The 26,461-nt window shown below is 39.8% G+C and overlaps 1 protein-coding gene across 2 annotated transcripts in view; it reads left to right on the forward strand.

The window, feature by feature from the left end:
* Positions 1-26,461, forward strand: part of NCOA7 (nuclear receptor coactivator 7) — a 145,241-nt gene that overhangs the window by 54,053 nt on the left and 64,727 nt on the right. For both annotated transcript variants that reach the window (XM_060283816.2, XM_030853532.2), the window contains exon 3: positions 12,641-12,861. In XM_060283816.2, the coding sequence (XP_060139799.1) occupies positions 12,641-12,861 (221 nt within the window). The remainder of the gene's footprint in view (positions 1-12,640; positions 12,862-26,461) is intronic.

Raw genomic sequence — 26,461 nt, forward strand, 5'->3', positions numbered from 1 at the left:
AGGTCAGCCTGAAATCTGGATTTTAATGTAAAATGTCCCCATTTTAAATGCTCACCATTAGGTCATTTGGATTTTTAGAAAGTGCTTGTGGGCCAAGCAGGACTTGCCAGCAGGTGTTCAATCATTCAACTCTCATCAGAGGAAGGGGGAGCCTGCATGTTTTTCACACAAGTCTTTATCAGTCTCACCTCCATCTTCTCTGCTGTGCTCAAGGTTGGTTCTTTGGCAAAGTCTAGCATCTGGTATTCTTGGATTCTCCAATACCAGCTGGGTGTCCAACCATTCAATTCAATTCTCTCACTAACAGCTCTGAGTAAATGTCAGACTACACAGGTTTAAGGGCTCAGTTTCTCAAGACTGCCCTCACCCCAGATGCTCCTTGTAAGTTCCACATCCCGAGTCAACCCATACATACAGCCAACTTGGCTATGAATTTGGTTCCCATGATCCCCTACTCATTCACTGGAATGACTCACAGGACTCAGGAAAACACTTTATTTACATTTACGAGTTTATTATAAAGGATATAACTCAGGAACAGCCCAATGGAAGAGAAGCATAGGGCAAAGTATGTGGGTGGGGAGAACAGAGCTTCCATGTGCTCTCTGGGTGTGCCACCCTCCTAGAACATTGATTTGTTCACCAACCCTGGAAGTTCTCTGAACTCTGTCATTTAAGGGCTTTCACGGAGGTTTCACGGGGTAGGCACGATTGATTGAATCATTGGCCATTGGTGATTGAAGTGAATCTCTAGCCCCTCCCCTCTGTCCCCTCTCTCAAGGTCTAGGGGTGGGGCTGAAAGTTCCAAGCTTCTAATCAAGCCTTGGTGTTTCTGGTGACCAACCCCTATCTTGAAGCTATCTAGGCCCCCTCACTCCCTACCCCTCCTCCCCACACATACCAGAGTCATCTCATTAGTATACGGAGACATTCTCATCACTCAGGAGACACCAAATGTTCTGGGAACTCTGTGCCAGAAACCAAAGGAAGAAAAAGATCAAATATTATTTTTTATTAAACCACAGGTGTTTATTTTGGTTGGTTACAAGCAAACTAGTATACTTGAGAGACAACCACGGATGAGGTTTTTTGAAGACCCTGACCAAGACTGCTGTGGTTGGAAGATCATCACCCTAGAGATGGGCCCTCAGATACATGAAAGCAAGGCCAGACTTTTTCTTCCAAAATCTATGTTTGTTTCACCCTTATACACAAATGAATTACTCCAGAGTTCAACACTAATTTCAGTAGGGAAAGATTTCAAAGTAGGTATTACTAGTGTCCCATTCCCTGAATTTTATTTTTGAGCAATGTCACTTCCCAAGGACATGACCAGTATATATTAATTGGAAGAAATACATCTACATACTGGATGTAAGCCAACTAAATTATGGGCATCTGCCAAAATAATTCAAAAAATGTCATGCCTGATATAAGGTTATTCTTTCTGAAAGTACCTATAATGGGAGGAGTTATGATCCTGTGTCTAGTTTATGACATTGAAATAACATTATCATAAAAGGATATGTGTGTGTCTAACTTGTTTAAAAGCAGTTAAGGGCTTCCCTGGTGGCACAGTGGTTGAGAGTCCACCTGCCGATGCAGGGGACACGGGTTCGTGCCCCGGTCCGGGAAGATCCCACATGCCGCGGAGCGGCTGGGCCCGTGAGCCATGGCCGCTGAGCCTGTGCGTCCGGAGCCTGTGCTCCGCAACGGGAGAGGCCACAACAGTGAGAGGCCTGTGTACCGCAAAAAAAAAAAAAAGCAGTTAAAAATTATTAGAATATATTTTAAAAGTTGGAAGGGTGAGAGAAGTTGAGTTAGAGCATATTATAATATTATGCCACTCGTAACTGTTTTCTGTAAGCAGGCCATTTCTGCTGATCATAAATGTTGTGTTTCACTCACTAGGCCTTCAAGAAAATGTTAATTTATATACTAAACTGATTTCTTTTCAGGATTGTCTTTTTTCAGCCTTATTTTTCTCCATGTTTCTGTAGTTTAAGCAGTTAACAGGGATTTAGGTTAAAATCTGAGAACAAGATCCCTGGCATCTTCGTATTTCAGCTTGAAAATTTTCAGAGTAGTATTCTTTAATTAGTTGCTTGTTTTGCTTAAGTGGCTTCAATAAATCAAAATTTTCTGTTTCTCCAGAAGAATTGTGTCCCTGAAATATGTTGCTGTTATGCTGAGATGTATATGTCATTGAAGTATATATCCCAATGCTCTTTTCTGTAAATGCCACTGGGGAGTCTGAGCATATGATTCATTCTGAGTAAAAGATATTTTAAAAAATAGTTAACTGACTTAAAAAAAAAAGATTTCTGGGCATGCTAAGGGGCTCTAGTAAAAGAAAAAAAAGTATTTGGAGGACTTCTTGGCTTTGGTCATAAAGAATGAATACCTGTTTTCAGTGAAGATTAAAGAAATCAGATATGAAAATGAGATGAACTCCTTAAAAATCCTGACTGTTAAAAATTTTCCTTCCAATATCTCCACCTCCAAGAGGCTGTTTTGCAGTCACCCAACATAAAATGAGAGCTCGTGTTTGTGGTATTTTCATTGCACCTTTAGATTTCAAGATGGTCCTGAGTAAACTTTTTGTTTTTTCTTGAGAAATATTTGCTTACTGCCGGTCACTGACAGGAGTGAACTTTTTCCAGTAACGTAGACAACACATTGCATAGATGCAGAAATGATTTAGACATGGGAAACTAAGACACTACAGTGATATGCTGCTCAGTTTACAATTATTTGTGACACAAAAGCTAATTTAGCCAGTGTGGTAGACTGAATAATGACCCCCAAAGATATCCAGCTTCTAATCCTTAGACCTGGGAGTGTTACCTTCTCTGCCTAAAAGACCTTGAAGATAAGATTAGTTAAGGCTCTTGAGATGGGGAGATTATCCTGGATTATCCAGCTTGGCTTCTGAATGCAATCTCAGTGTTCATATAAGAAGGAGGCAGAGGGAGATTTGACTGCAGAGAAGCATGTGTGACAGTGAAATGAGAAACTGTGCTGCTGGCTTTGAAGATGGGAGAAGGGGCCACAAGGGATACAACTCTAGCAGCTGGAGAAGGCAAGGAAAGAGTGTCTGCAGGTAGTGTGGCCCCGTGACTGAGTTTGGACTTCTGACCTTCAGAACTGTAAGAGAATATGTGTGTGTTGTTTTAAACTACCAAGTTTGTGGTAATTTGTGACAGCAGCCATAGGAAGCTAATACAGCTAGTTGATTTGATGATATTAAGTTAAATAAACTACATACATAATACCATTATAAAGCAAAAGGGAGTTTAAAAACTGCCAAATACGTAGTCATTTCTTAACATTTCTGTTTGCAGATTTTGGTTAATTTCTGTATTGCTGTGTTTATCAGCTTATTCTTGACTGATAAGCAGTAAAATTCCTAATATTTAAATATTATATTATATTTACAGGACTTTGCCGATTACTCTTAGCAGAATGCAATTCTCTTATCTCCCAGAGCAAGTTCCCTTTTCTGGTTCCCTTTCTCAGTTTATGGCTGAGGTATATATTGCTGTTGTCCGTACGCACTATTGATTCCCATGTAACTTTTTCAGGTTGTGACTCAGCATCCTGATTTTTGGAAAAGGGAACCAGACTCCCACACGGGCACTCTATATATGCAACAAAAGCCTGTCTTGTTTCGTAAATACAAGGCAAACATTCTACACAGTAGGCATCCATTTTGTGGCCGTACCATTGTCATCCTGGTACTGGGGGGAGCGTGTAAGTTTCTCTGAAATGTCCCTTATGAAGCCACCCCCCCCAAGCCTTCTCTGAAAGTGTGACAATTTGTTTATGTCCACTCCTGGCACCTGCACTTTGATTACCAGAGTCCCCTCAGATCTGCTGATTCCACCACTGTTATAATAGCACAAAGAAATCCTAGAAAAGGGAAAACTTTGTGGTGTGTCCCTGATTGGCATTCTGTTTAGCAGTCTTTATTGGAACGCAGTTGTTTCTTGAGGTCAAGGGAAATTCTGTTACCTGTGTTCATCTGGATGGCTGTATTGCTGGTTAGTGAACTCAAAGCCAAAGGATTTCATTTTCTAACTGTGTTGGTTCTATGGAACCAGAGTTTTTCCATTTGAACTGATGAATTCTCCTGGGGGAGAGGGGGATTTCATGATCAAAATTAGACTAAATGAAAAAAATGAATGCACATTTCAAAGGGTGGCACTAGAATCAGGTACATCTACATATCTTCCCAGGGATTACTCCTGAACTTTTTGGTTTTATTTGATCATAATTCCAAGAGAGAATTTTCGTTAGGTGAGTGTTCTGTTTCGTTTTGTTTTTCAATGATTCCCCCCCGCCCCCGGCTTGAAGTTTGATTTTATTTGGCATTTATCCCAGTTGGGAATTTGCAATGGAAACGGAAAACTGACCTTCCATTTGTGAAATCACAAAATGAAATGGAACACCAGAAGTGATGTTCTCCTAGAAATAATAAATAGCTTTGTGCTGGTGTCTAAATTCATAGCACAGTTAACTAAAGTTAATATTTATGTACAGTGAGAAGAATAATGTCTGGAATCTCTCAGACATCTTCTTCGTTGTGTTATACTCTTTTTATATGTTACCTCGTTTTCTTGGATCTTGAGAGATCCCCAAGTAGTGACAACAACAGTGGCACAACCAAGTAGGAACATCTGGTTATTGAGCTCTTACTGGGAGCCAGGCACAGGTTGAGTTTAATAGTACAGGTAAGCTGTCCGTGTACTACTTAGTTTAATCATCAGAAAACCCCATCTGAGGCCGTTGTTTCCCTTTCACAGATAAGGAACCCGAGTTGAGATTTAGTAACTTGCCTGAAGATGCATACCTAATAAAGAATGAGGGTTCAAACACAGATGTTTCTGGCTCACAGGCCGAACTTACTCGGTGGCAACACCCATTCCCCTGAGTCTGGAAATGGCAAGAGTCTGGTTTAGGCAACCGGGAAAAAACAGCCAAGACTCTGAAGGTCAGAACAGTACAACGACAAGGTTGCAGTGGAACAGCCAAGATCAAGAACGAAGAGAACGTCCCCTGAGGGCCACAGACCAGCTCCGCCTTGATAAAGAAGGGGATTGGGGTTGCAGTGCAGCAATTTACTGTGATAGCTGGATTCAGAAAAAAGAATATACCTCTGAATGAGATTTAGCAAAATGTTGTCATAGCTATAGATGCTTAGTTTTTTAAAATGTATTTGCCTTATAATTACAAAATTAATATATATGCTTGCTGTATAAAAAAATTCAACACCAAATTACGTAAGTGTAAAGTAAAAGTTACCCCTCTTCTCTCTTTCCCCATTGACCAACCATTTTCCCATACCTATATATCTAAACCTATGTACATATATAGCTAAATGGAATAGTTGTTGGTCTTGGAGAGTTTTCTTTTATTTTTTGTTTTATTTCACAAAAATAGGGTCATACTATAATACTGTTCTATAACTTTTTAAATGAAATAATATTACATCTACATCTTTTATGTTAATACTCTTATTTCCGTACAGAAGCAATTTTGAGGAGAAATATTTGTATTAAAGAAGACTGTATTGGGGGGTGGGTGAAATGGGTGAAGGTGGTCAAAAGACACAAATATCTAGTTATAAAATAAGTTCTGGGGATATAATGTACAGCATGGTGACTATAGTTAATAATACTGTATTGTATATTTGCAAGTTACTAAGAGAGTAGATCTTAAAAGTTCTTATCACAAGAAAAAAAAATTTGTGGCTATGTGTGGTGATGGATGTTAACTAGACTTATTATGGTGGTCATTTCATAATATATACATATATTGAGTCATTATGTTGTACACCTGAAGCTAATATAATATGTCAATTATATTCCAATAAAAAATATGCAAGGCTATTACATGCAGTTTGGGAGGTCACAACTTGGACCTGACCTGCTTGAATACTTCCAGTGACGGGGAGTTCCCTTTCTGGTGAAACAGCCAGTCCCACTATTGGATTGCTCTGTTAGAAAGTTATATTGAACTAATGTTTATTTTTTTGTGACTTCCTCTTGCTCGTTAATATGTTCTCTGGAGTTCCACAGACCAAATCTCATCCCCTCTTTTTTTTTTTTTTTTTTTTTTTTGCGGTACACGGGCCTCTCACTGCTGTGGCCTCTCCCGTTGGCAGAGCACAGGCTCCGGATGCGCAGGCTCAGTGGCCATGGCTCACGGGCCCAGCCGCTCAGCGGCATGTGGGATCTTCCCGGACCGGGGCACGAACCCGTGTCCCCTGCATCGGCAGGCGGACTCTCAGCCACTGCGCCACCAGGGAAGCCCTCATCCCCTCTTTACCTGTAACTGGATGAAATGAGACACCAAGGGGTATGCTTAAGAAAATTAAAAGATGAAAAAACTTAAAAAAAAAACGATAAAAGAAAAAGAAGATTATATTGCCTCCATGGCTGCTCAGTTTTGACATTTTCTACTTTTCTTCATGGAGATATTAGCTCAAATTGTAGAGCAGAGCTTCTTGCCTTTTTTTTTTTTTTTAAACATCCTTTGTATATGAAGGGTGTTCTTTCTTAACCTCTGGATTTTCCCAGGGCTGGAAGCTCTGCAGTGGAAGATGTAATCAGATGTGAGGGAGCACAGGAAAGTGCAGACTCTTAGGAAGATTTAGTTTGGATTTAAAAGGTTTTTTTTTTTTAACCTCAAAAATAGCTTTAGCACATTTCCTAAGCTCAGCCAACTGTTAGAAGCAGACAGGACCTTGAAAATCATGTCAGCCTCTTGCTTTTGTTTACCTTAGAAGTCCTGGAGAGTTTATCTTATTTCCAAAGAAGGTCACAACTGATTGTCAGACAGCCAAGCCCAGAACCTCTTTCCTTCCTGTGAGCATGTTCTCCATTGAAGCCTACCAGGTTGCCAAACCATTCTCGCTCAAATAGTTCAGAGAATTTCCAAAGTCCAGTGGATTTTATTTTAAAGTCAAAATATATATATGCCATAACACCTTTAGGAGAGATCCTGGAGGCCCTGTGGCCATTGTGAATTCCTGTTCCACAACTTAACCAAGCCCTGTGACCTTGCAAAGTGGCCCTAATTTTTCTCAGCCTTCCATTTCTTATCTGTAAGATAAGATTGCCTACCTCCTTGGCCTTTTGTGAGGATAGGATAATATTTATAAAGTACATAACACAGTGCCTGGTTCATTAGTCAACTCAATAGTAGTTGCTGTTAGAAGAAAGCTCTTTCAAACTTTTCGTAATAATCTTTTTTAAAAAGTAAAACTCAATTTTAAAAATGTGACAATATATGTGTTAAATTATTGTAGGAAGGAGACTTCAAAGACTAAATACTTAAAAAAATTTGGGGGGGGGACTAGATGTTGTACATGGTTTAAGATCCAAAATATATAAAAGAGAAGCAGAAAGTAATTTTTCTTACTCTCTCTTTCCCCACAGCTACTACCTTTCTTTAGCTGGAAACTCACTTTACAAATTTTTTGTTATACCCTTGTAGACGTATTCTATGCACATACTCAGTAAGCTTTAAATATGAAACGATTTCTGTCTTCAGTCTTTCCTCTAGTCTCTTGCTGATAGGGCTCTCTGTTGAGTCAGCTCTAGGTCAGCACTGTCCAGTACTGTCTGATGACACAAGTGTTCTATACTTGTGTTGTTCAATACAGTACCCACTAGCACATGCGTCTATTGAGTTCTTAAAATATGACTCTTGTAACTGAAGAACTGAATTTAAAATTTTTATTTAATTTTTATTACATTTAGTAACCACAGGTGACTAGTTAGTGGCTACCATATTAGACAGTGCTGTGCTAGATGTTTATGTCTATGGCACTTTTTATAGAAACACATGGACCTCAAATTATGGAATTAAGAGTCGTAGAGAGCCACTAAGTTAATATTAATGAAAGAAGTCTATAGTTTAATATATTTTTAATTATATGTGGCTAATATATTTTCTTTTTAAGTATCTAGATACGGAGATGAGAGTTTATTTTTGAGAACATGTTGCTAATCAAAGAAAGCTGTGAAATGGCATGTTTGTAGGAGAGGAGATCTCAAACAAATCAGAACGTAACCTCATTTATCTATTTATTTTTTCAAGAAGTATTTATTGAATAGCTAATGTGTACCATGCACAGGCCCTGGGACTATGGCATTAACAGAACCTAAACAAATCCCTGCCCTCATGAAGCTTTCACTCTAGTGCTAATGAAAACCTCCTCTCTGCATTTGGTGCCTTTTTTTGTTACATTCCACTGGCGGTCAGCAAGCAACAGGGAAGACCTCTGCAGAGACAAAGAAAGGAACTTGCTCCAGCCCCTTGGCTTTGATGGCCGCCAGTGCTCTAAACTTATTTCCTTTAGTAAAGGAAAAAGCTTCATAGGAAAACAGTTTTCACTGAGCTACTAAAGAATGCTTTCTTTAGCAGTATCACGTTATTTATTTCTATAGTCTGCTATCTCTGGATTAGGATACGAGTAGGGGAAAAAGTGAGGTGTGCATATGTCTTACAAGTGCACACAATTTTAATGTAAAAAGAGCCAAGAGATTCCAAAATAAGTCCTTTAGTATTCCTTTTTTTTAAATTGGAGTATTGTTAATTTACAATGTTGTGTTTCAAGTGTACAACAGATTCAGTTATACGTACATACATACTTATATATTCTTTTCCAGATTTTTTCCATTATAGGTTATTACAAGATATTGAGTATAGTTCCCTGTACAAGACAGTAGGTCCTTGTTTATCTTATATAGTCCTTTAATATCCTTTATGGAAAGGCACGTATAAGCAGCTCAGAATCACGATGGTGAGCCACACTGCCTCATTCTTCTGCTCTTGGGGAAGGTCTGACTAGTGTAATTGCCCCTCCCTTTACATTTTCTCCCCCAAACAGTGATTGCCTCTTAGTGTTAGCATTTCATTTGATTTAAGTGTTAGTTTTATTTTTCTGCATTTTCAAAATTTCCTAGTATGAACACATATTATTTTCATAATAAAACAAAGAACAATAAATTATATTGTAAAAAAATAGTTCAGTCAGAGAGATGATGAAAGCCTGAAATCATTCCATGGGAGCAGAGACCAAGAAAAAGAGGTGTATTTGAGAGGGAGAGATTTAGGAAATAGAATTGACAGGGCTTGGTTACAGTAGTGAGAGGAGATTGTGTAATAAACACTTGTTTTATGAAATTGTGATCTATTTTTTAAAAAGAAATGAGCATCACAAAAGGTTTATTGTTTTTTAGTTTTTTGGTTTTTTGGGGTTTTTTTGGATTCACAGCAATCAAATGTTAAATATGTCTCACCATTTTCAATCACTCATCTGTTTAAGATGACTTGCCAGGTAATTTTTTTTTTAATTAATTAATTTTGGTTGCATTGGGTCTTTGTTGCTCTGTGCGGGCTTTCTCTAGTTGCGGCAAGCGGGGGCTACTCTTCGTTGTGGTGCGCAGGCTTCTCACTGCGGTGGCTTCTCTTGTTGTGGAGCACGGCCTCTAGGTGTGCGGGCTTCAGTAGTTGTGGCACGTGGGCTCAGTAGTTGTGGCTCGCAGACTCTAGAGCGCAGACTCAGTAGTTGTGGTGCACGGACTTAGTTGCTCCGCAGCATGTGGGATCTTCCCGGACCAGGGCTCGAACCCATGTCCCCTGCATTGGCAGGTGGGTTCTTAACCACTGTGCCACCAGGGAAGCCCCAGGTAATTTTTTTAGTCCACCATATAAATGTGTACATTTGGGGCCATTAAAAAAGCTTTGGTGAAATAAAGGGAGTTTATTTTCTTATGTAACTTTTTGTTTCCAGTTATCTTAATTTAGTAATAAAACCCTTTTGTGAGAATGTCTTAGAATGATACTGATTCGAAGAACAAAAGGGAAGGCTTGGGCTTCCCTGGTGGCGCAGTGGTTGAGAGTCCGCCTGCCGATGCAGGGGACACGGGTTCGTGCCCCGGTCTGGGAGGATACCACATGCCACGGAGCGGCTGGGCCCGTGAGCCATGGCCGCTGAGCCTGCTCGTACGGAGCCTGTGCTCCGCAAAGAACACGACGACGACGGTGAGAGGCCCGCGTACCGCAAAACAAAAAACAAAAAACAAAAAACAAAGGAAGGCTTAAAAGATAAAAGCCCTAAAAAGGAATGTTTGAAGAGCATTAACTATACCACATTTATCAGATTGGCAGTTATCCCCCCTTAGAAAAGTATTAACAATGTATTTCCATGCTTTGGGGAAGGATTTTACAGTGGGCTTCCAGAACTCACATCTGATTTCCAGTTACAAGATCAGAATGTTCCCCTCATATTGATAACCTCCAGAGAAACAAATTCTCATGAGTTCTCTAGTCAAAACAAAAGATGTAGCTGATTGTAAAATTACTGAAGTGTTAAATTGTACTCTGTCTTCTGTTAAACAAGTTCGGTATTGCTATTATCTAGCTTTTTTTTTTTTCCTTTCTGAAATAACAACTATGTTTGGCTATATGGGTTGACAATAATGGTCTGTGTGGAAAGGGGGGGAAGATGAGTGAAACAATGTATCCCATTTTGTTATTTCTGCGTGTGAAAATCAGCCTCTAATGAGATGTCTCCGACAGTGCTGCTGTTCATCAAAACATGTGCCCTAGATCTGAGTGAATTTAATTATAGTGGGAACAGTGAAATAAGGACATTTAAATTAACTTACAGTAGAAAAATTCAGGAGATTAAGAAGCAGCAACATATCTCAGTCTGCATAGAACTAATTTTTGAAGTCTCTTTTCTCTCCTCCCTGGAAGGAATCATTTTGGGAAGTGGGCAATAATGTTCACCTCAAGCATGTTTTTGTTAAACCAGTATATCAGAACAAGATCAGCATGTCCTTCTGGATACAGAGATCAGTTCTTTGCATAGACCTCCCGAAGCAAAGAGCTGATCTCTGTGTGATATCCAGGTTACTGCATATTAATTTCAGCCTCATACAGAAATCTTGATCGAGAGAGAACTTGTTTTATTAGGAGCATTATCTGACACGCCTTTGCAAAGAGCCACCTACTCTTTTACCGGAAAAAAAGTTTAAAATCTGACGATAGAAAATAAAAACATGCTTTCTGGATATAATTCCTTTTTATGAATTTCCAATTTTTTTTAGTTTGTGTTCTTATTTGTTTTTTTAACAAGTAAACCTAAAGAGAGAGCTAAGCTAAGAGATGGGCAATATATTCATTTATGACTTTTTTCCAGCTCTCCTTTCTCCTAGGCCATATACTCATTGATTAGCTAATGAAAATATAAGAACTTGGCTGCTCAGTGAATAACAGCTTAGTTGAAATGTTTTGTTAGAACATGGTATGGTACCTTTATCTCCAAAGCTGAGTTTTTGAACTATAACATGAACTTTTTGAACTAAGCATGAACTATACCATGCTTAGTTCTCATGTTCTATATAGTTCTATGATTGCATTTGGGTATATTCTACTGTTTCTGTTGGTTTGTATTTTACTGTTGATACATATTTGTTCAATTGATCCTAATAAAAGACCCCATTAGATAGCTAAGCCTCAGTGAGGGACCTCTTTAGACTGTTAATTTTTCCAACATTACAGAGCAAATCAGCATAAAATCAAACCTTAGTCCCTGTTTGATCCTACAGTTATCTCCTTTTTCTCCCAAAACATTTCATCCATTGCCCAGCATCAAATTGTATAGATGCTCAAGAGAGCAAAGGAAATAGACATGTGTGTGAGAAAGCCAACTGTGCCTAGATAGAAGGGGGAAAATGGTCCTAATTTTAAAAATGTTTATATATGACCAGACTGCCACACATAGTAGAGGCCAAGGCCCTTATTCTTTACATTCTGGGGTAGTAAAAACATTCTTACGAAGGACTAGTGAGTACAGAGTGACACGTCAGTTAACCAGAGTGATACATCAACTGGAAAATATTTTGAGTTACTGGATTTCAGTGAATTATTATAAACTTCTTCTGTTATACGTCTTTGACTTAGGAATGAAGAATTGAAAACATCAAATATGTTAACTAATGTATCAGTCAGCTATTATATTAGTAATCATAACAACTATATGTTGTCATTGTGGCATTTTCTATCTCAGGAAATGCAGCTCTTTCTTCACTACTACTATCATGTGTAAAGGAAAGGAATTACTCGGACCTGAACCAGTTCATACCTTGCCAAACCTTTCTACTCAGTGTGTGAGCCAATTATAAAGGATTTGTTTTTATAAATGTGCTTGCCCATCAGTCCAAAGGTACCCTTGAAACCAGAAACACTTTTTAAAAAATGTAACACACTAAACATGGCATTGTAGTAGGGTAGCTGCATATCTTGATTAAAAATACCCAACATTTTATAGCCTATAGAAGAATCTAGTATTTCCTCAGGTCTAAAACATTTCCCAGTGATTTTTTTTGAGACATAAGTGTGGAGGATATAAAATTGAGGAAAGGCCACAGATCTCCACATAAGAATTTTTAAGTGATTAAAAAAGAAAAAATAATAACAGGAAAGTGTAATTAACAGTAATATAAAGACTTTTCAATATCAATTAATTAGTTTCTCAAAGCCCAGTAGCATGAAATTAATATGATTTCTCTTAGCAAATTATTTCTCCAATGTTTTTCCTTTTTTTTTTTCTCATCCCTAGATTGAAAAAGAAAAAGCAAGCCAAACAAAATGCAGAGACAGCCTCAGCTATGGCTACAAGGACTCATTCTGGAAAAGAAGATGCTAGTACAGTCATTTTAGAACAAGACATGTGCAACATTGCTGTGGAAGAGGAATATATTACTGATGAGAAAAAAAAGAGAAAAAGTAATCAGTTAAAGGAGATCAGGCGTACAGAACTAAAGAGATATTATAGTATTGGTGAGTATTGGTGGCAACTTTGCAGTATTTTCATTTAAAAAATCTGTAATAGTTTTTAAAAAATAATTTGTAACTGGTCATAATATATAATAATAATAGTAACAGTTTATTGAGCAGCTACTATGTGTGTGTGTGTATATATATAATATATAATGTGTAAAGGGAATGACAATTATATAATAATTTATATTTATATAAATATATATAAATATTTTGTAAAGATATATATATATATAAAATATATATATAATCTTGTTTAAAGGGAATGACAATTGAATAATGTTGGTGTGTCTTGTTTAATTTTATGTTCCCAACATCTAACACAGTGTCTAGCACATTGTGTCTGCTCATAAATATTTATTAAATGAATGGTCACTTTTCTTGTATGAGGAATATTTTTCTTAATATTTATAGACATGTCCATAAAAATCTTGATAGAAATGCCTGCACTGTTTCCTAGGCAATAGGAAATGGAGGAGAAATGGCCTAGCATCCATTGGTTAAAAAAAAAAAAGACCACGATGATGATGACTTGAGAGTTGTAGCTGAGGGGAATCTTAAAATGAGTCCACAATATCATGTAGTTTCTGAGGATAGTCATTGCATCTGCAGCTGCATTAGCACAGGTGGCTTGTCTAGCACGATGGAGGTGATGATCCCGCTTTACTTTACCATCCATCTCATACCTACTGCTCCTATCACATGCAGGCCTGGAGTATGTTCAAAAGAGAATGCAAAGGGACTTCCCTGGTGGTGCAGTGGTTAAGAATCCGCCTGCCAGTGCAGGGGACGTGGGTTCAAACCCTGGTCCAGGAGGATCCCACATGCCGCGGAGCAACTAAGCCCATGCACCACAACTACTGAGCCTGTGCTCTAGAGCCCACAAGCCACAACTACTGAGCCCATGGGCCACAACTACTGAAGCCTGTGTACCTAGAGCCCATGCTCCACAACAAGAGAAGCCACCATAATGAGAAGGTTGCGCACCACAACGAAGAGTAGCCCCCGCTCGCAGCAACGAAGACCCAGCGCAGCCAAAAAAATAAAAAGAGTGCAAAGAAAAGGAACCAGGAGATGAAACTTGATGTGGCACACGGGTTACAGTGTACTTGAGATTGCTAGGCTCAGAGGCAGAAGACTGAGGTCTCTGAGAACAAACTGCAGTCCAGTATATGAAACCTGGGCTGGTGGCAGGCACTTGGTCCACAGGGTCCCAAACTTGGTCCCAGTTGATGCCAAAGTTATCGGGGGACAGATCTCGCCTCTGTGTTAATATAACTCTCTACTAGTGCTCATCAAAGATAAAGGTGGGCTGCCATTGGGATGGTTATAAATGAGGTTTTGCTGACATTGCTCCAACAGAGGCAGATGAGGTATCTGCGGTGGAAAGCCTGTGGTTTGTAGTATTCCAGTGGGTTCCCGTGATTATGTCATATATTACATAGCTTCATGGATGCTTTTAATCTGAAGCCATTCAGCATTTTATAAAAAGCTGTAACTGTCAACCTATAGAAAGAGACTTCTGTGTGATTAATAAACTTCCTCTTAAAATTTTAAGTGTTGAGAATTATCCCTAAAAGGGAAAGAGGAGTAAGGAAAATTGCATTTCATATCTTTTACAGTGTACACATTGGACATTTGAAAATGTGTGGTTTTTACAGTTGTACAGTTTAAAATACCATCTTTTCTCATGCTACTTTAAATGCTGCTGCTTAAGAAGTATTTTTTTTTTTTTTTTTTTTGCTGTACGCGGGCCTCTCTCTGCTGTGGCCTCTCCCGTTGCGGAGCACAGGCTCTGGACGCGCAGGCTCAGCGGCCATGGCTGACGGGCCCAGCTGCTCTGCGGCATGTGGGATCTTCCCGGACCGGGTCACGAACCCGTGTCCCCTACATCGGCAGCCAGACTCTCAACCACTGCGCCACTAGGGAAGCCCTTAAGAAGTATTTTTAAATGGAGACATTTTGCTCTGTAGGGTTTCCCTGAAGGAGGTTGATAGAGTCCTATCCATTGAGATTTCTTTTTTCATGATGCTGCACTAACTGCAGATGCTGCTTTGGGATAGATTTTTAACGTGCTGCACTCTGTTGCATGTGTAACACTTTGAATGTGAAACAATACCCTTCACTCTGCTCTTTACCTAACTAACTCTTACTAGGCTTCACCAAATCCCCTCAGTCATCTTTTCTTCCAGGAAGCCCTCCCTGTCCCTGGACAGGTTAGACTTCCCTTCTGCATGTCATCATGGATTTATTTATCTGCTCTCCTGTTTACAGGCTGCTTTGGCTTGGACCCTGTATTTTAGCTTTGTGTAGTATCTGCATTACAGGTGCTCTTTAAATGTGCATTGAGTGGGTGACATGTACATAGATGAATGAATACTGTGATTCGTTTGAGTTTCATGAAAATTCTGGAAGGATGTAGGCAACATTACAATAGTTGAGTCAGAATTATCCTGTGATTTTATTTGGTGACAGTTAAGTAAAGAGATGCCATCGTAGCTTTTCATTTTCTCTCAAGAATGGCAATGATAACAACGGTTTGGAGGTTTGAGGCATTTTCTTAGGAGGATCCAGTGCTTATAGAAAACTACCAGGTGGGCCATTGAGTCCCAGGGTTGCTTGTCCCTTTTCGCATCTGACTCTAGCTGACAGACAGCTGTGTTGGCAGGTTTGCTTGATCTCATAGGGCTGACGTGGCATATTTCCTAGGTTCCCATCCCAGAATGTTGTCCCATACCACTAGGTGGAGTATTAGACCTCAAGTCAAAAGTAATTCTAGTCCAAGTTCTTTTGGTGGCTCTAGTCTGGGGAGGAGAGATGCTAAAATGGGAGGATCTTGTCAGCCACATTAAGGATTTGGACTTTATCCTGTATCAGTGGGAAGCCGCTGGGGGAACTCCATTAACTGTCTGTTTTAAGAGGATAAATCTAAGGACAATGGATGGAAGTGAGCCTGAAGGCAGGTTGGAGACTGGGGCAGAAGAGAAACAGCACCCTAAGGAGAGATTTTGCTCATAGAAACAGCAGTATTTGGTGACCAATGTAGTGTGTGAGGGAGAAAAAGAACAGCGTCAAGAACTGACAAACTGGAAAACTCAAGAAGAAAGAAGGAAAATAATGAATTTGTGTTTGGAGGTATTTTAGAGGTACCAAATGGATTTGTCTAGAGGGACCTGGATTTTAGGTGAAAGGCCTGGAAATTGCTACTTAAAGGTGTGAGGTAAATATGTGTAAAAGAAGTAATCCAGGGAACGCACAGAAAGTCAAAACAAAAAGTTAATGGAGGGACTTGCCTGGTGGTGCAGTGGTAAAGAATCCGCCTGCCAATGCCGGGGACATGGGTTCGAGCCCTGGTCCAGGAAGATCCCACATGCCTCGGAGCAACTAAGCCCGTGCACCACAACTACTGAGTCTGCGCTCTAGAGCCCACGAGACACAATTACTGAGCCCGCGAGCCACAAGTACTGAAGCCCGCACACCTAGAGCCCGTGCTCCACAACAAGAGAAGCCACTGCAATGAGAACCCCATGCACCGCAAAGAGGAGTAACCCCCGCTCGCCACAGCTAGAGAAAGCCCGCGCACAGCAACAAAGACCCAACACAGCCAAAAATAAATAAATAAATAAATAAAAAGTTAATGGATGATAAATGATAACTTATAGAAAAACAGACTGAAAGGATCTACAACAATATGTTGATTATTGTTTTCTCTGGGTACAGAAATTGCAAAGGAGTTTTGTTCTCTTTATGTTCTTGCACATTACACAGTTTAAATTTATTTTTAATATTAATCAGAAAATTATAGAGAACTGAATAATGTAATAGAGCAAACCCAAGGGCTTTAGAAAAAGAACATTAGACAAAAGCAAAGTTCTATCATCAATATAAAAGAAAGTGATTACTTTCTGTAGGTATCTATTTCCACATCTGTAACATTACCTACCTGATTTCAGGAAGCATATTTAGACAAAATAATGTTTTTTACTTATTAAATTAGATTTATCTGTGCCTCATGTAAGCCTTGGGTAGTAATTCATTACTCTCTCCTACCACTTCGGAGAACACTACAGCTAAGATACTGATAAAAGATGTTATGGAAAGACTGAGTCACTGGAATTGCCTTGTAACAAAATGGTGCCAATTCCAAAAGTGTTTTGTTTTTGAGAGGGGAAGTAGGAGAAAGGAAGTGGACTAATTACATCGAGGCAGATGGCATCAGATAAATCTAGGTCTAGCACCTATTGTAGCACGGGGCACACGGTAAGCATCCATGCAAAAGCTTCTAACATAAGTGAACTCAGCCCTTCTATGCTTGCACTTGTATTTACTGATATATAGGGCTCCTTATTCACTTATTCTATTTATTTATATAAACCCTTAAGGAATTGTTTGATAACAATATATTTTTATAATTTTATATTTTAACAATGTTAATATATTTTTCAAAATTAGCTATTAAGTTATAGTTAAGTTTGACACAAGTAGTAGGAATGTTTACATATGTTTCAAAAGATGTTTGGTCCATATTACAATATCAAAATATATTAAGTTGCATGAATTATATCTCAAAATTCTCTTACATTAAAGGAATACATTATTCCTTAATCTTAGAATGGTACACATCTTTGCTTCTGTGGAAGTGGATATAGGAATGGGAATTTTACAAATGTGGATAATGTCTCAGTGGGAAATTCTTTAACTGAAACACAGATATATAGATGTAAGACCTGAAAGAGATAGAGAAATTTTATAAATACAGGAGGCAAGCCTAAATTGGAACTAAATATATCACTATGTTTTTGTAGTGTTTTAATATAAAAGGTTAATACTAAGAATCCTGGGTAGTAAAGTAGTTATTGTAAGAGAATTGGGAGGTTATTTTAACAAACAGAAAGCACTTAGGTAAGAGTTTGGTCAGTTTTGTGGTTATTGCAATAAAGATTTATTTAGAGAAAACCTCTGCAGTGTAAGGAATGAATTTAGCTTTTCAATAATAAATCTGCAGCGTCTAAATCATTTCACATCATAGTTTTCCCTCCTGAGTTCAAAAGGAACTTAACAAGAGTAAAATAAATGAAATTCTCCACTTTTCCTTTGTTAAACATTTTTGGGGTTTGCTACAGGATGAAAGTAACCAACTATTGAATTACTTCTCATGATGGCAACCCTGACACTTTTCCTCATACAGATTACTTTTTCTTAGGGTATTTTTTTTTTTTTTTTGGTACGTGGGTCTCTCACTGTTGTGGCCTCTGCCGTTGCGGAGCACAGGCTCCAGACGTGCAGGCCCAGCGGCCATGGCTCACGGTACCAACTGCTCCTCAGCATGTGGGATCCTCCCGGACCGGGGCACGAACCCGTGTCCCCTGCACCGGCAGGCGGACTCTCAACCACTGCGCCACCAGGGAAGCCCTTAGGGTATTTTTTAACCACATGTGTGAAGATTTCCTATCTGTTGCTTATCTTTGTTTCACTTAGCAAGTTCAGAAAGCCAAAGATGTGCTATTCTGATAAATTAATTCCTAAACATAAAAGTAGGTCAAACCACAAACATACAATAGCATGACTCTTCTGTTCAAAAGTAATGATCATTCTAGTGCTTTAGAGCTCAAATTAAAGGATTAAAATGGACTTTGGGGCTTCCCTGCTGGCGCAGTGGTTGAGGGTTCGCCTGCCGATGCAGGGGATGCAGGTTCGTGCCCCGGTCCGGGAGGATCCCACATGCCGTGGAGCGGCTGGGCCCGTGAGCCATGGCCGCTGAGCCTGCGCGTCCAGAGCCTGTGCTCCGCAACGGGAGAGGCCGCAACAGTGAGAGGCCCGCGTTCCGCAAAAAACAAAACCAAAAACAAACAAACAAAAAAATGGACTTTGATGTGGAAAGAGGATATTAAGAACCTTATTCAGTTTTTTAATCAAGCAGTGTATAAAGACTTCGGGGACTTGGGTATAAAATAAATCGAAATTATTAGGATGGAAATAATTAGGCTTGTGCTTCTTGGGGCCATCAAGGAAGTCAGACTAATGTTTAAAGTGAAGTCATACCATGAAAGCCTAGGTGGTGAACAGGTCCAATCTGACAAGTGCCCCCAGAATGCAAAGGATCATCACAGAAAGAATGCAGGCGTTGAGAGAAGATGACAGATGTGGGAGGCGTAAGTGAAGGACCTAGGAATCAAAGGTGTTCTTGGTGAGGAGGTCAGAACAATGGGAATAGAAGCAGTAATCAGACATAGTGTAAGATAAGAAGAATGCTTTCATGAGCTGAAACTCGTACCTGACTTCTAAAATCAGAACAGCTCATCATATTTAAGCAAAATTAAGGGGAAAACTCTGCACTTAAATGTGGCAAATGTTTACAGGTTATGGATAAATGGTAAAAACAAACAAAAAAACAAACAGGCAAAAAGAAAAAAAACCACAAAAGACTTAACAAAATGTTCCCTACAAAGGAGCAGAGAAGAGAGGCACAGACTTCTCCACAGCAGTGAACACCAGGGGAATTAAATCTCCTTCAGAATTGTGAAGTAAAAGTTGTTTTTCAGACTCAAAGACAACAGGACATCCTCAGACATACTAAGGTTTTAGGAAACATACCTTTTGTATCATACCTTTTTAAAAATAAAGTTACTGAGAGGGAGTGATTTTTTTTCTGAGACACATGTCAAAATGTCCTCAAGAGTGAAAAAGTCATTTATTTATTTATTTATTTATTATTTTTGGCTGTGTTGGGTCTTCTTGCTGCGTGCGGCCTTTCTCTAGTTGTGGTGAGCAGGGGCTACTCTTCGTTGCGGTGCGAGGGCTTCTCATTGCAGTGGCTTCTCTTGTGGATTGAGGCTCTAGGTGTGTGGGCTTCAGTAGTTGCAGCATGTGGGCTCAGTAGTTGCGACATGTGGGCCCTAGAGTGCGCGGACTTCAGTAGTTGTGGCGCACGGGCTTAGTTGCTCCAAGGCATGTAGGATCCTCCCGGACCAGGGATGGAACCCATGTCCCCTGCATTGGCAAGCTCATTCTTAACCAGGGAAGTCCTTAAAAAGTCATTTTATAAAAGAATTGGTGGTCAGCATTGCAACTAATAAAACATAAAATTAAAAATACATAATAATGATTGTAAACATGACAGTAAGTAGGAATATAAAAAGGCATCATAATTCTTTTTTCCAGCTTTACTGAGATATAATTGACATAAAATTGTGTAAGGTTAATGTATACAATGTGTTAATTTGATACATAGATATATTGCAAAATGATTAGCACCCTAGCATTCACTAACACCTTCATCTGGTCACATAATTACCATTTCTTTTATGTGGTAAGAACATTTAAGAGGTGCTCTCTTAACAACTTTTAAGTATAGCATACAGTATTTAACTGTGATCACCATGCTGTTCATTAGATCCTCAGAACCTATTCATCTTATCGCTGGATGTTTGTACTCTGACCAACGTCTCCCCATTCCCACACCCCCCAGGCCCTGCTAACTGGCTGGGTTTCGCTCAAGGGAACCTCTTTCCTTTTCCTCACAGCTCCAGCCCTCCCATTAACACAGTATATTGTAATCCATTCTAGTCACTAAGTGAAGCAGCTGTTTGACAGAACCTGCTGTATTTGTTCCAGCTGAAAGTCTAGTCCTCTTATGACTATAGTGGTCTGCATCTTGCAAATCTTGTTTCCTGCTCAGTCCGTCGTGTGATATCACATTTGTATTATGAGAAATCTCACTTTTAGAGAAACACTCGAATGTGGTTGGGGCCAAGGGAAGGACAACAGATTAGACTAAATAGGGTTAGTGATTTTGAAAAATCAAATTAGAAGTGAACTGGGGAGAGTGCAAGGGAAAAACACTGATAGGAGGAATGTGGTCGGATCTTTTTGAAAGGCAGTTTGGCCATTTTTATCAAGAGCTTTACTTTTGCACACCCTTTTCCCCAACAATTCTGTTTGCAGAAGCTTACCCTAAGGAAATGATCATGAGCGTACTGGATTTGACCACAGTGACTATCATTGCATGTTTAAAATAGTGGAAAAATTAAAATAACATAAATAACTTTAAATGGAATACCATGTGCCTTTTTTTTGTTTTCAATGTGTTTTTTTAACATAATTATTTACTTATTAATATTTATTTATTTGGCTGCATCGAATCTTAGTTGCAGCATGCGGGCTCTCTAGTTGTGGCATGCAGGCTCCGGAGTGCGCAGGCTTAGTTGCTACACGGCATGTGGGATCTTAGTTCCCCGAGGAGGGATCAAAAGCGCGTCCCCTGCATTGAAAGGCAGATTCTTAACCACTGGACCACCAGGGAATTCCCACCGTTTTTTAATGATGAAGAAAAACAGTTAATGCCGTGGGAAATTTTCACAAAATATTGTTACAGTAGAAAAGCAGGTTGACAATAGTGTATAGACTACAATTCCATCTTTGTGTAAAAGAAGGAGAGCTGTTGGAAGTATATTTACCAGAATGCAAACATTGTTTCTCTCTGAATGGGGGTAAAATGGGTGATTGGTATTTTCTTCTTTCATTCAACTGTATTTTAACTGTATTTCTGTATTTAACTGTATTTCTCTTTCAAAAATAATTTTGGATAGTCTTAATGTATTTAGTTTCTAGTCTTATATATTTATGCCTGGTTAACAGTTTGACATGTTTCCCTTCTCCAAAATGTTTTTTAATTTTTGACCTAAATCGCATATAATTTAAAAATTAATTTGAAGAGAAAGTGAAATGTTCACAAGAATGATGTTTCCTATTTAAGAACATTATATGCACCACCCTGTATTCAAGCTTCCATTTATATACTTCAGAGAACCTTTAAAACTTTTTTTATATATCTTTTGCCATTGTCTTGCTGTATTTATTCTTAGATATTTTCTAGTTTGATACCATTATGCTGGAACTTTTCCAAATAGTTTTTATCACAAGTATAAAAGATTGCTACATCTGGTCACCTTACTGAACAATTTTATGATTTCTGGATGTTTTTATGATGTTGGCTTTTGAGGTAGATAATTAATTCATCTGCTAATAATCAAATTTTCATTTCTTTCTTTTCAGTATTTAAAACTTTTTTATGACTAGAGATTCCAGAACAAAGTTGACTATAAACTATGATAGTAGGAATTCCTGTATCTATTTTGGTTAGTGTTTTACTTTTTATATTTGCTTTTGGTTTCTGCTATAAGAATTCATCTGTTTACTCAGGCCTGCTTTAGGAGGGTTTAGAATAGTGCTTAATTCTAGAGACCATTGGGGAACAAGTGGGCACATGGAGTCCATTCTGCACACATGTTGCCTTTCAGGGCTCTAAAAGGTGGCCTCCAATAAAGGGCAGGGGTTCCCTCTTCCTCCTCAGGATTTCCAAGCTGTCTCCTTATGTTTGAAGTGTTTCTGCTTTCATCTCCGCTGCAGAGTTTATTTTTATGACCTTGATGAGTACTTGCGGTTTAGCCTTGCCTCACATTAGGTTAGCCTCTTTGTTGTAATTTAGTGGACTGGGAGATACTATGCCCAGAAGCCTTAAAAGCTTTGCTGGAAGTGCTCTCAGGCACTTGTCTTCATAGAACAACAGGAGTAAAAAGAATGGGTGGAGCTTGTGCAGTGCCTGTGGGTATCCCTCCCACTGCATACCCTGGAACCTTCTGTAAGGCTGGGGTGGCAGCCTCACTAGTGTGTTAGTTCAGGCTGTATTTAGGTAACTAACCAGGCACTGCAGTCCTGGAAGTGATGTCATGAAGTCATTTAGTTTTCATTCTTATGGGGAAATTGCTTTTGATATACAAACTTTAGGGTTTCATTGCTTTTTCAGAAGCATATTTCTCATTAATATCAAAGAGTAACTAAACATTCTTCATCATGTTAAGAAAATTCACTCCTATTCTTAGTTTTCTAACAGTTGGATTTTTAAAAATTTTATTCTTTTTAAAAATATAATAATGGCTGTTTAATTTCATCAGATGATTTTTGACATGTATCAGAGTGATCAGATATGTTTTTTTTCCTTTAAGCAGTTTATAATCATCTATCACATTAATGCTATATCACTCCTGTATTTCTGGAATGAAACCTTTTGCTTATGGTATAATTCTTTTAACACCCTGCTCTGTTCAAATTGCTGTTTACTTATGTTGACTGCAGTATTATTAATTACATTTGTTAAACACGTACTTTGTGCCAGGCTCTGAGAGAAACACTGTGCCCATTATCTCATTTAATCTTTTGAACAACGTTGTGAGATCTCCATTTTACAGATAAGGAAACGGAGGCACAAAGATTTCAAGTGACTTGTTTAACATTGCGCAGCTGTGAGGGTTGTTCGGTGAATCCAGCTTGTTTTGACCCCAAAACCAAATAATAATCAGAAAAATGTTGGGTGACATAAGGGAAATGGCACATGACCTGACTTTGATTAATATCATCAGATTGCCATAACCAAATACATCTGTTCCCAGTTTAGGGCTATGTCTGTCATTGGAAACAGATTTTCCTGTTTACAAAGCAGGGTACCCTTTTCTTAGATCTAGAGAGACATAGACAATTGTTGCTCTCTGAATCCACATCTTTTGGATGCCATGGAAACTGTCCTTCCTCTTCAGACAAGTGTGTAGTGGGTCCTGTGCTTTCAGCTTCATGTACCTATTCAGATGGTCTTATGATAGAGCTGGAAGGAAGGGAGAGAACCGATTGTTCAAGAGGAGTAAGGGAAGAAGGGGCACACACACCCGGTTGATGTAAGGCCAGAGAAAAATTGGTTCTGATATAATTTGAAAACCTGATAATTTTCAACATTCTGTTTGTGCTTGTTCAGATAGTTGATAATAGAAAAAACAAAGCTACACACTGACTTTTCTATCCTTCCTCTATCTATGTAGAGCTTATGGAATCAAGATCCAGGGAATTCACAGGTATCTCTTTGTTTCTGTTTTCATGTACAATAATGGATAATAATGTCCACTGTCCTGACTTCACTCAGTCCCCAGGGGTCTGTGCCAGGAGCCAGATGCTCTGGTTTCAGTGACATTGATATTGTCTCATTCTTGCTGGAATTTTTCCAGAACTGAAACATATAACCAGAGCTGCATTCCTGAACACCTCCACGCACCTTTCCCTATCCCCCTTCTCCCCGGCACACTCACATTCACACCTGAGATCACTACTTGAATCCTCAAAAATCCCCTCTTTGGATCTGAACCTCTTATCTTTTCCCATAAACCTGTTCTCCACCTGTGGTAGGCAGAATAATGCCCTCATGCCCTCCCACCCTCCCCAAAAGGGATCCGTGTCCTAATTTCCAAAACCTGTCAGGTTACACAGCAAAGGCGAATTAAGGTTGTAGATGGAATTAAGGTTGCTAATCAGCTGACCTGAAGGAGGTGCGCATCCTGGATTATCCAGGTGCCCGGTATAAACATGAGGATTCTGAAAAGTGAAAGAGGGTGGCAGAAGAGAGCTAGAGAAACGGCAGCATGAGAGCACACGGCTTGGTGTTGCTGGCTTTGCAGATGGAGGGAGGGACCTTGAGTTGAGGAACGTGGGCTACTTCTGAGGTGAACAGGCCAGGAAACCGGTCTTCCCCTATAGCCTCCGGAAAGAACTGCAAGAACTGCCTGCTGACGCCGTGAATTTTGCCCGGTGAGACCCATGTCAGACTTGGAACGTACAGAACTGTAAGATAGTACGTTTGTGTCTGTTTTTTATTTGGAGCCACGAGATTTGTGGTAACGTCTTACAGTAGCAATAGGAAGCTAACACGTCATGTCATTCTCCTAACCCCGTCTCGGTGCCCCTCACCTACCACTCCTCGAGCTCTTGCTGCCCTGCTTGCGTGTCCTAACCCCATGGGTGGCCGTGACAGCAGGGGATTGGCTGATTTCTTGCATGGTCTGTCACCCTGATGTTGAGACCCACCCCTGGGGGAACCCTTACTGCTGCTGCTTGTTGCTTTTTTCAGTATTCACTTTATTAAAACCTGACCTTTGCCACAATAACTCTTCCAAATGTCACAACCCCTTAAAGCCCCAGTCCTGTCTTCACCTCCTTACATTTTAGCAAATAACTTTACTGATAGGGTTAACACCATCTGTCTTGAGATCCCTCCACTTTCATCTCAGGACCTCTGTGACCTCCCAGTCACCTGTTTCCAGGTTTCCATCTCTCATCCTCAGGGTAACATTTGACAGCATCAGTACAACTTTCCTTTAACTTTTTTCCACGCCTTTGTGACATTACATTCATTTTCCTATCTTTTCAATCCTCCCCACCTGCCAATCAGCCACACTTCTTTTTGGCCCCTGCCTCCCAAATCTAAGCCTTCCTTAGGTTCTGTTCTCAAACCTCAGATATTCTCTTGGCAGTTGTAAGCTCCACGACTTCACAGATCACCTAGTGAAAGGATTCCTTTACATCCGACTTTATGCCTTTTCAGGCCCTGGACATTCTCCTGAACATCACCTTCTTTTAGCCCCAACACATGGAGAGAGAAGAGTCTTTCTGTAAACATATCTAGCATCTCCTCAGATGCAGGAGGCAAGAGCCTTGTTTTCTGGACACCCCAGCCCTTCTGTGGGCTGGGAAGGGAGGAAGAAGCAGGGCCGTGGGCAGGGCACCAGGTCCACCTGAGGTCAACACAGGTTCTCCCCGTTCCCTGTTTCGGGCCCCTCCAGGATTTATGAGAAACGAGACAGGTTAGGCAAAAGGGCTTATGTTTCATTCTTCTAGGGTTTTGGTCAATTTTGCCCCAGTTACATTCTTACTGGGTGGGAAAACTGGCTCTGAAACTTTTCGAAGTGGGGGGCGAATAGGAGGTATAGTTGCTTTGTTCTGAATAGCTTCTGAGGATCACCTGGCCAGTTTTCTCCTCTGGCAGTAGATACTTTTACATCATTTGCTTCAGGTTTTTGTAAGCAGGGGGAGTTTCCGAATTTGGATAGGTGCAAAGGGCCTGAGGAGGCCTAAAGCTTCAAGTAGAGGTGTCAGGTGTCATTGAGAGAGAATTCCATCCTTGTGGATGGCCATGAGTCCTCACCTGAAGTGCTGGAGGTGGAGTCCCCTCCTGAAGCACAGCAAAGGAGCTCTTTCCAAGGAGGCTTGGGTCTATTCCCCGCTCTCCCCAGTGCCTTGTGGACCATGTGCTGCAGAATCCATCTGGATAAGGTATCCAGGACTTCGCTTATTGAGACAAGCCGCCGGCCATCTTGAAAACTTACTGCAAGAAAATATTTAGGAAGTAATATGAAGCCTTTCCTTGGGCGTTACTGATATGAAGACGTTTGGGTCCTTAGACTGTGCCAGTTACTCCTCTGCTTTCTGTATTCAGTCAGCTGTAAAACTTAGTGTTCGGGTTGTGGCTTTGATTGGTTCCGACGATTTTCCTGGTGTGATGCTCTATGAGTGAGACTGTTGCCCACCATCAAACTTGTCAGGCTCGTTGATCTGTATTGGAAAGTTCATGCAAGCCTATATAACGGATATCATATTAAAACACAGGATGCTCAAAGATGGGTACATTACGGTCTTTACCTCAAGGATTTCAAAATCTTAGACTCTGGCGGGTTTTTGTTTCTTTTAATAATACTACTGTGATTGCCATTTTTCTGGCCTACCC

Source organism: Globicephala melas, chromosome 14 (genome assembly GCF_963455315.2).
Source record: "Globicephala melas chromosome 14, mGloMel1.2, whole genome shotgun sequence".
Classification (NCBI taxonomy): Eukaryota; Metazoa; Chordata; class Mammalia; order Artiodactyla; family Delphinidae; genus Globicephala; species Globicephala melas.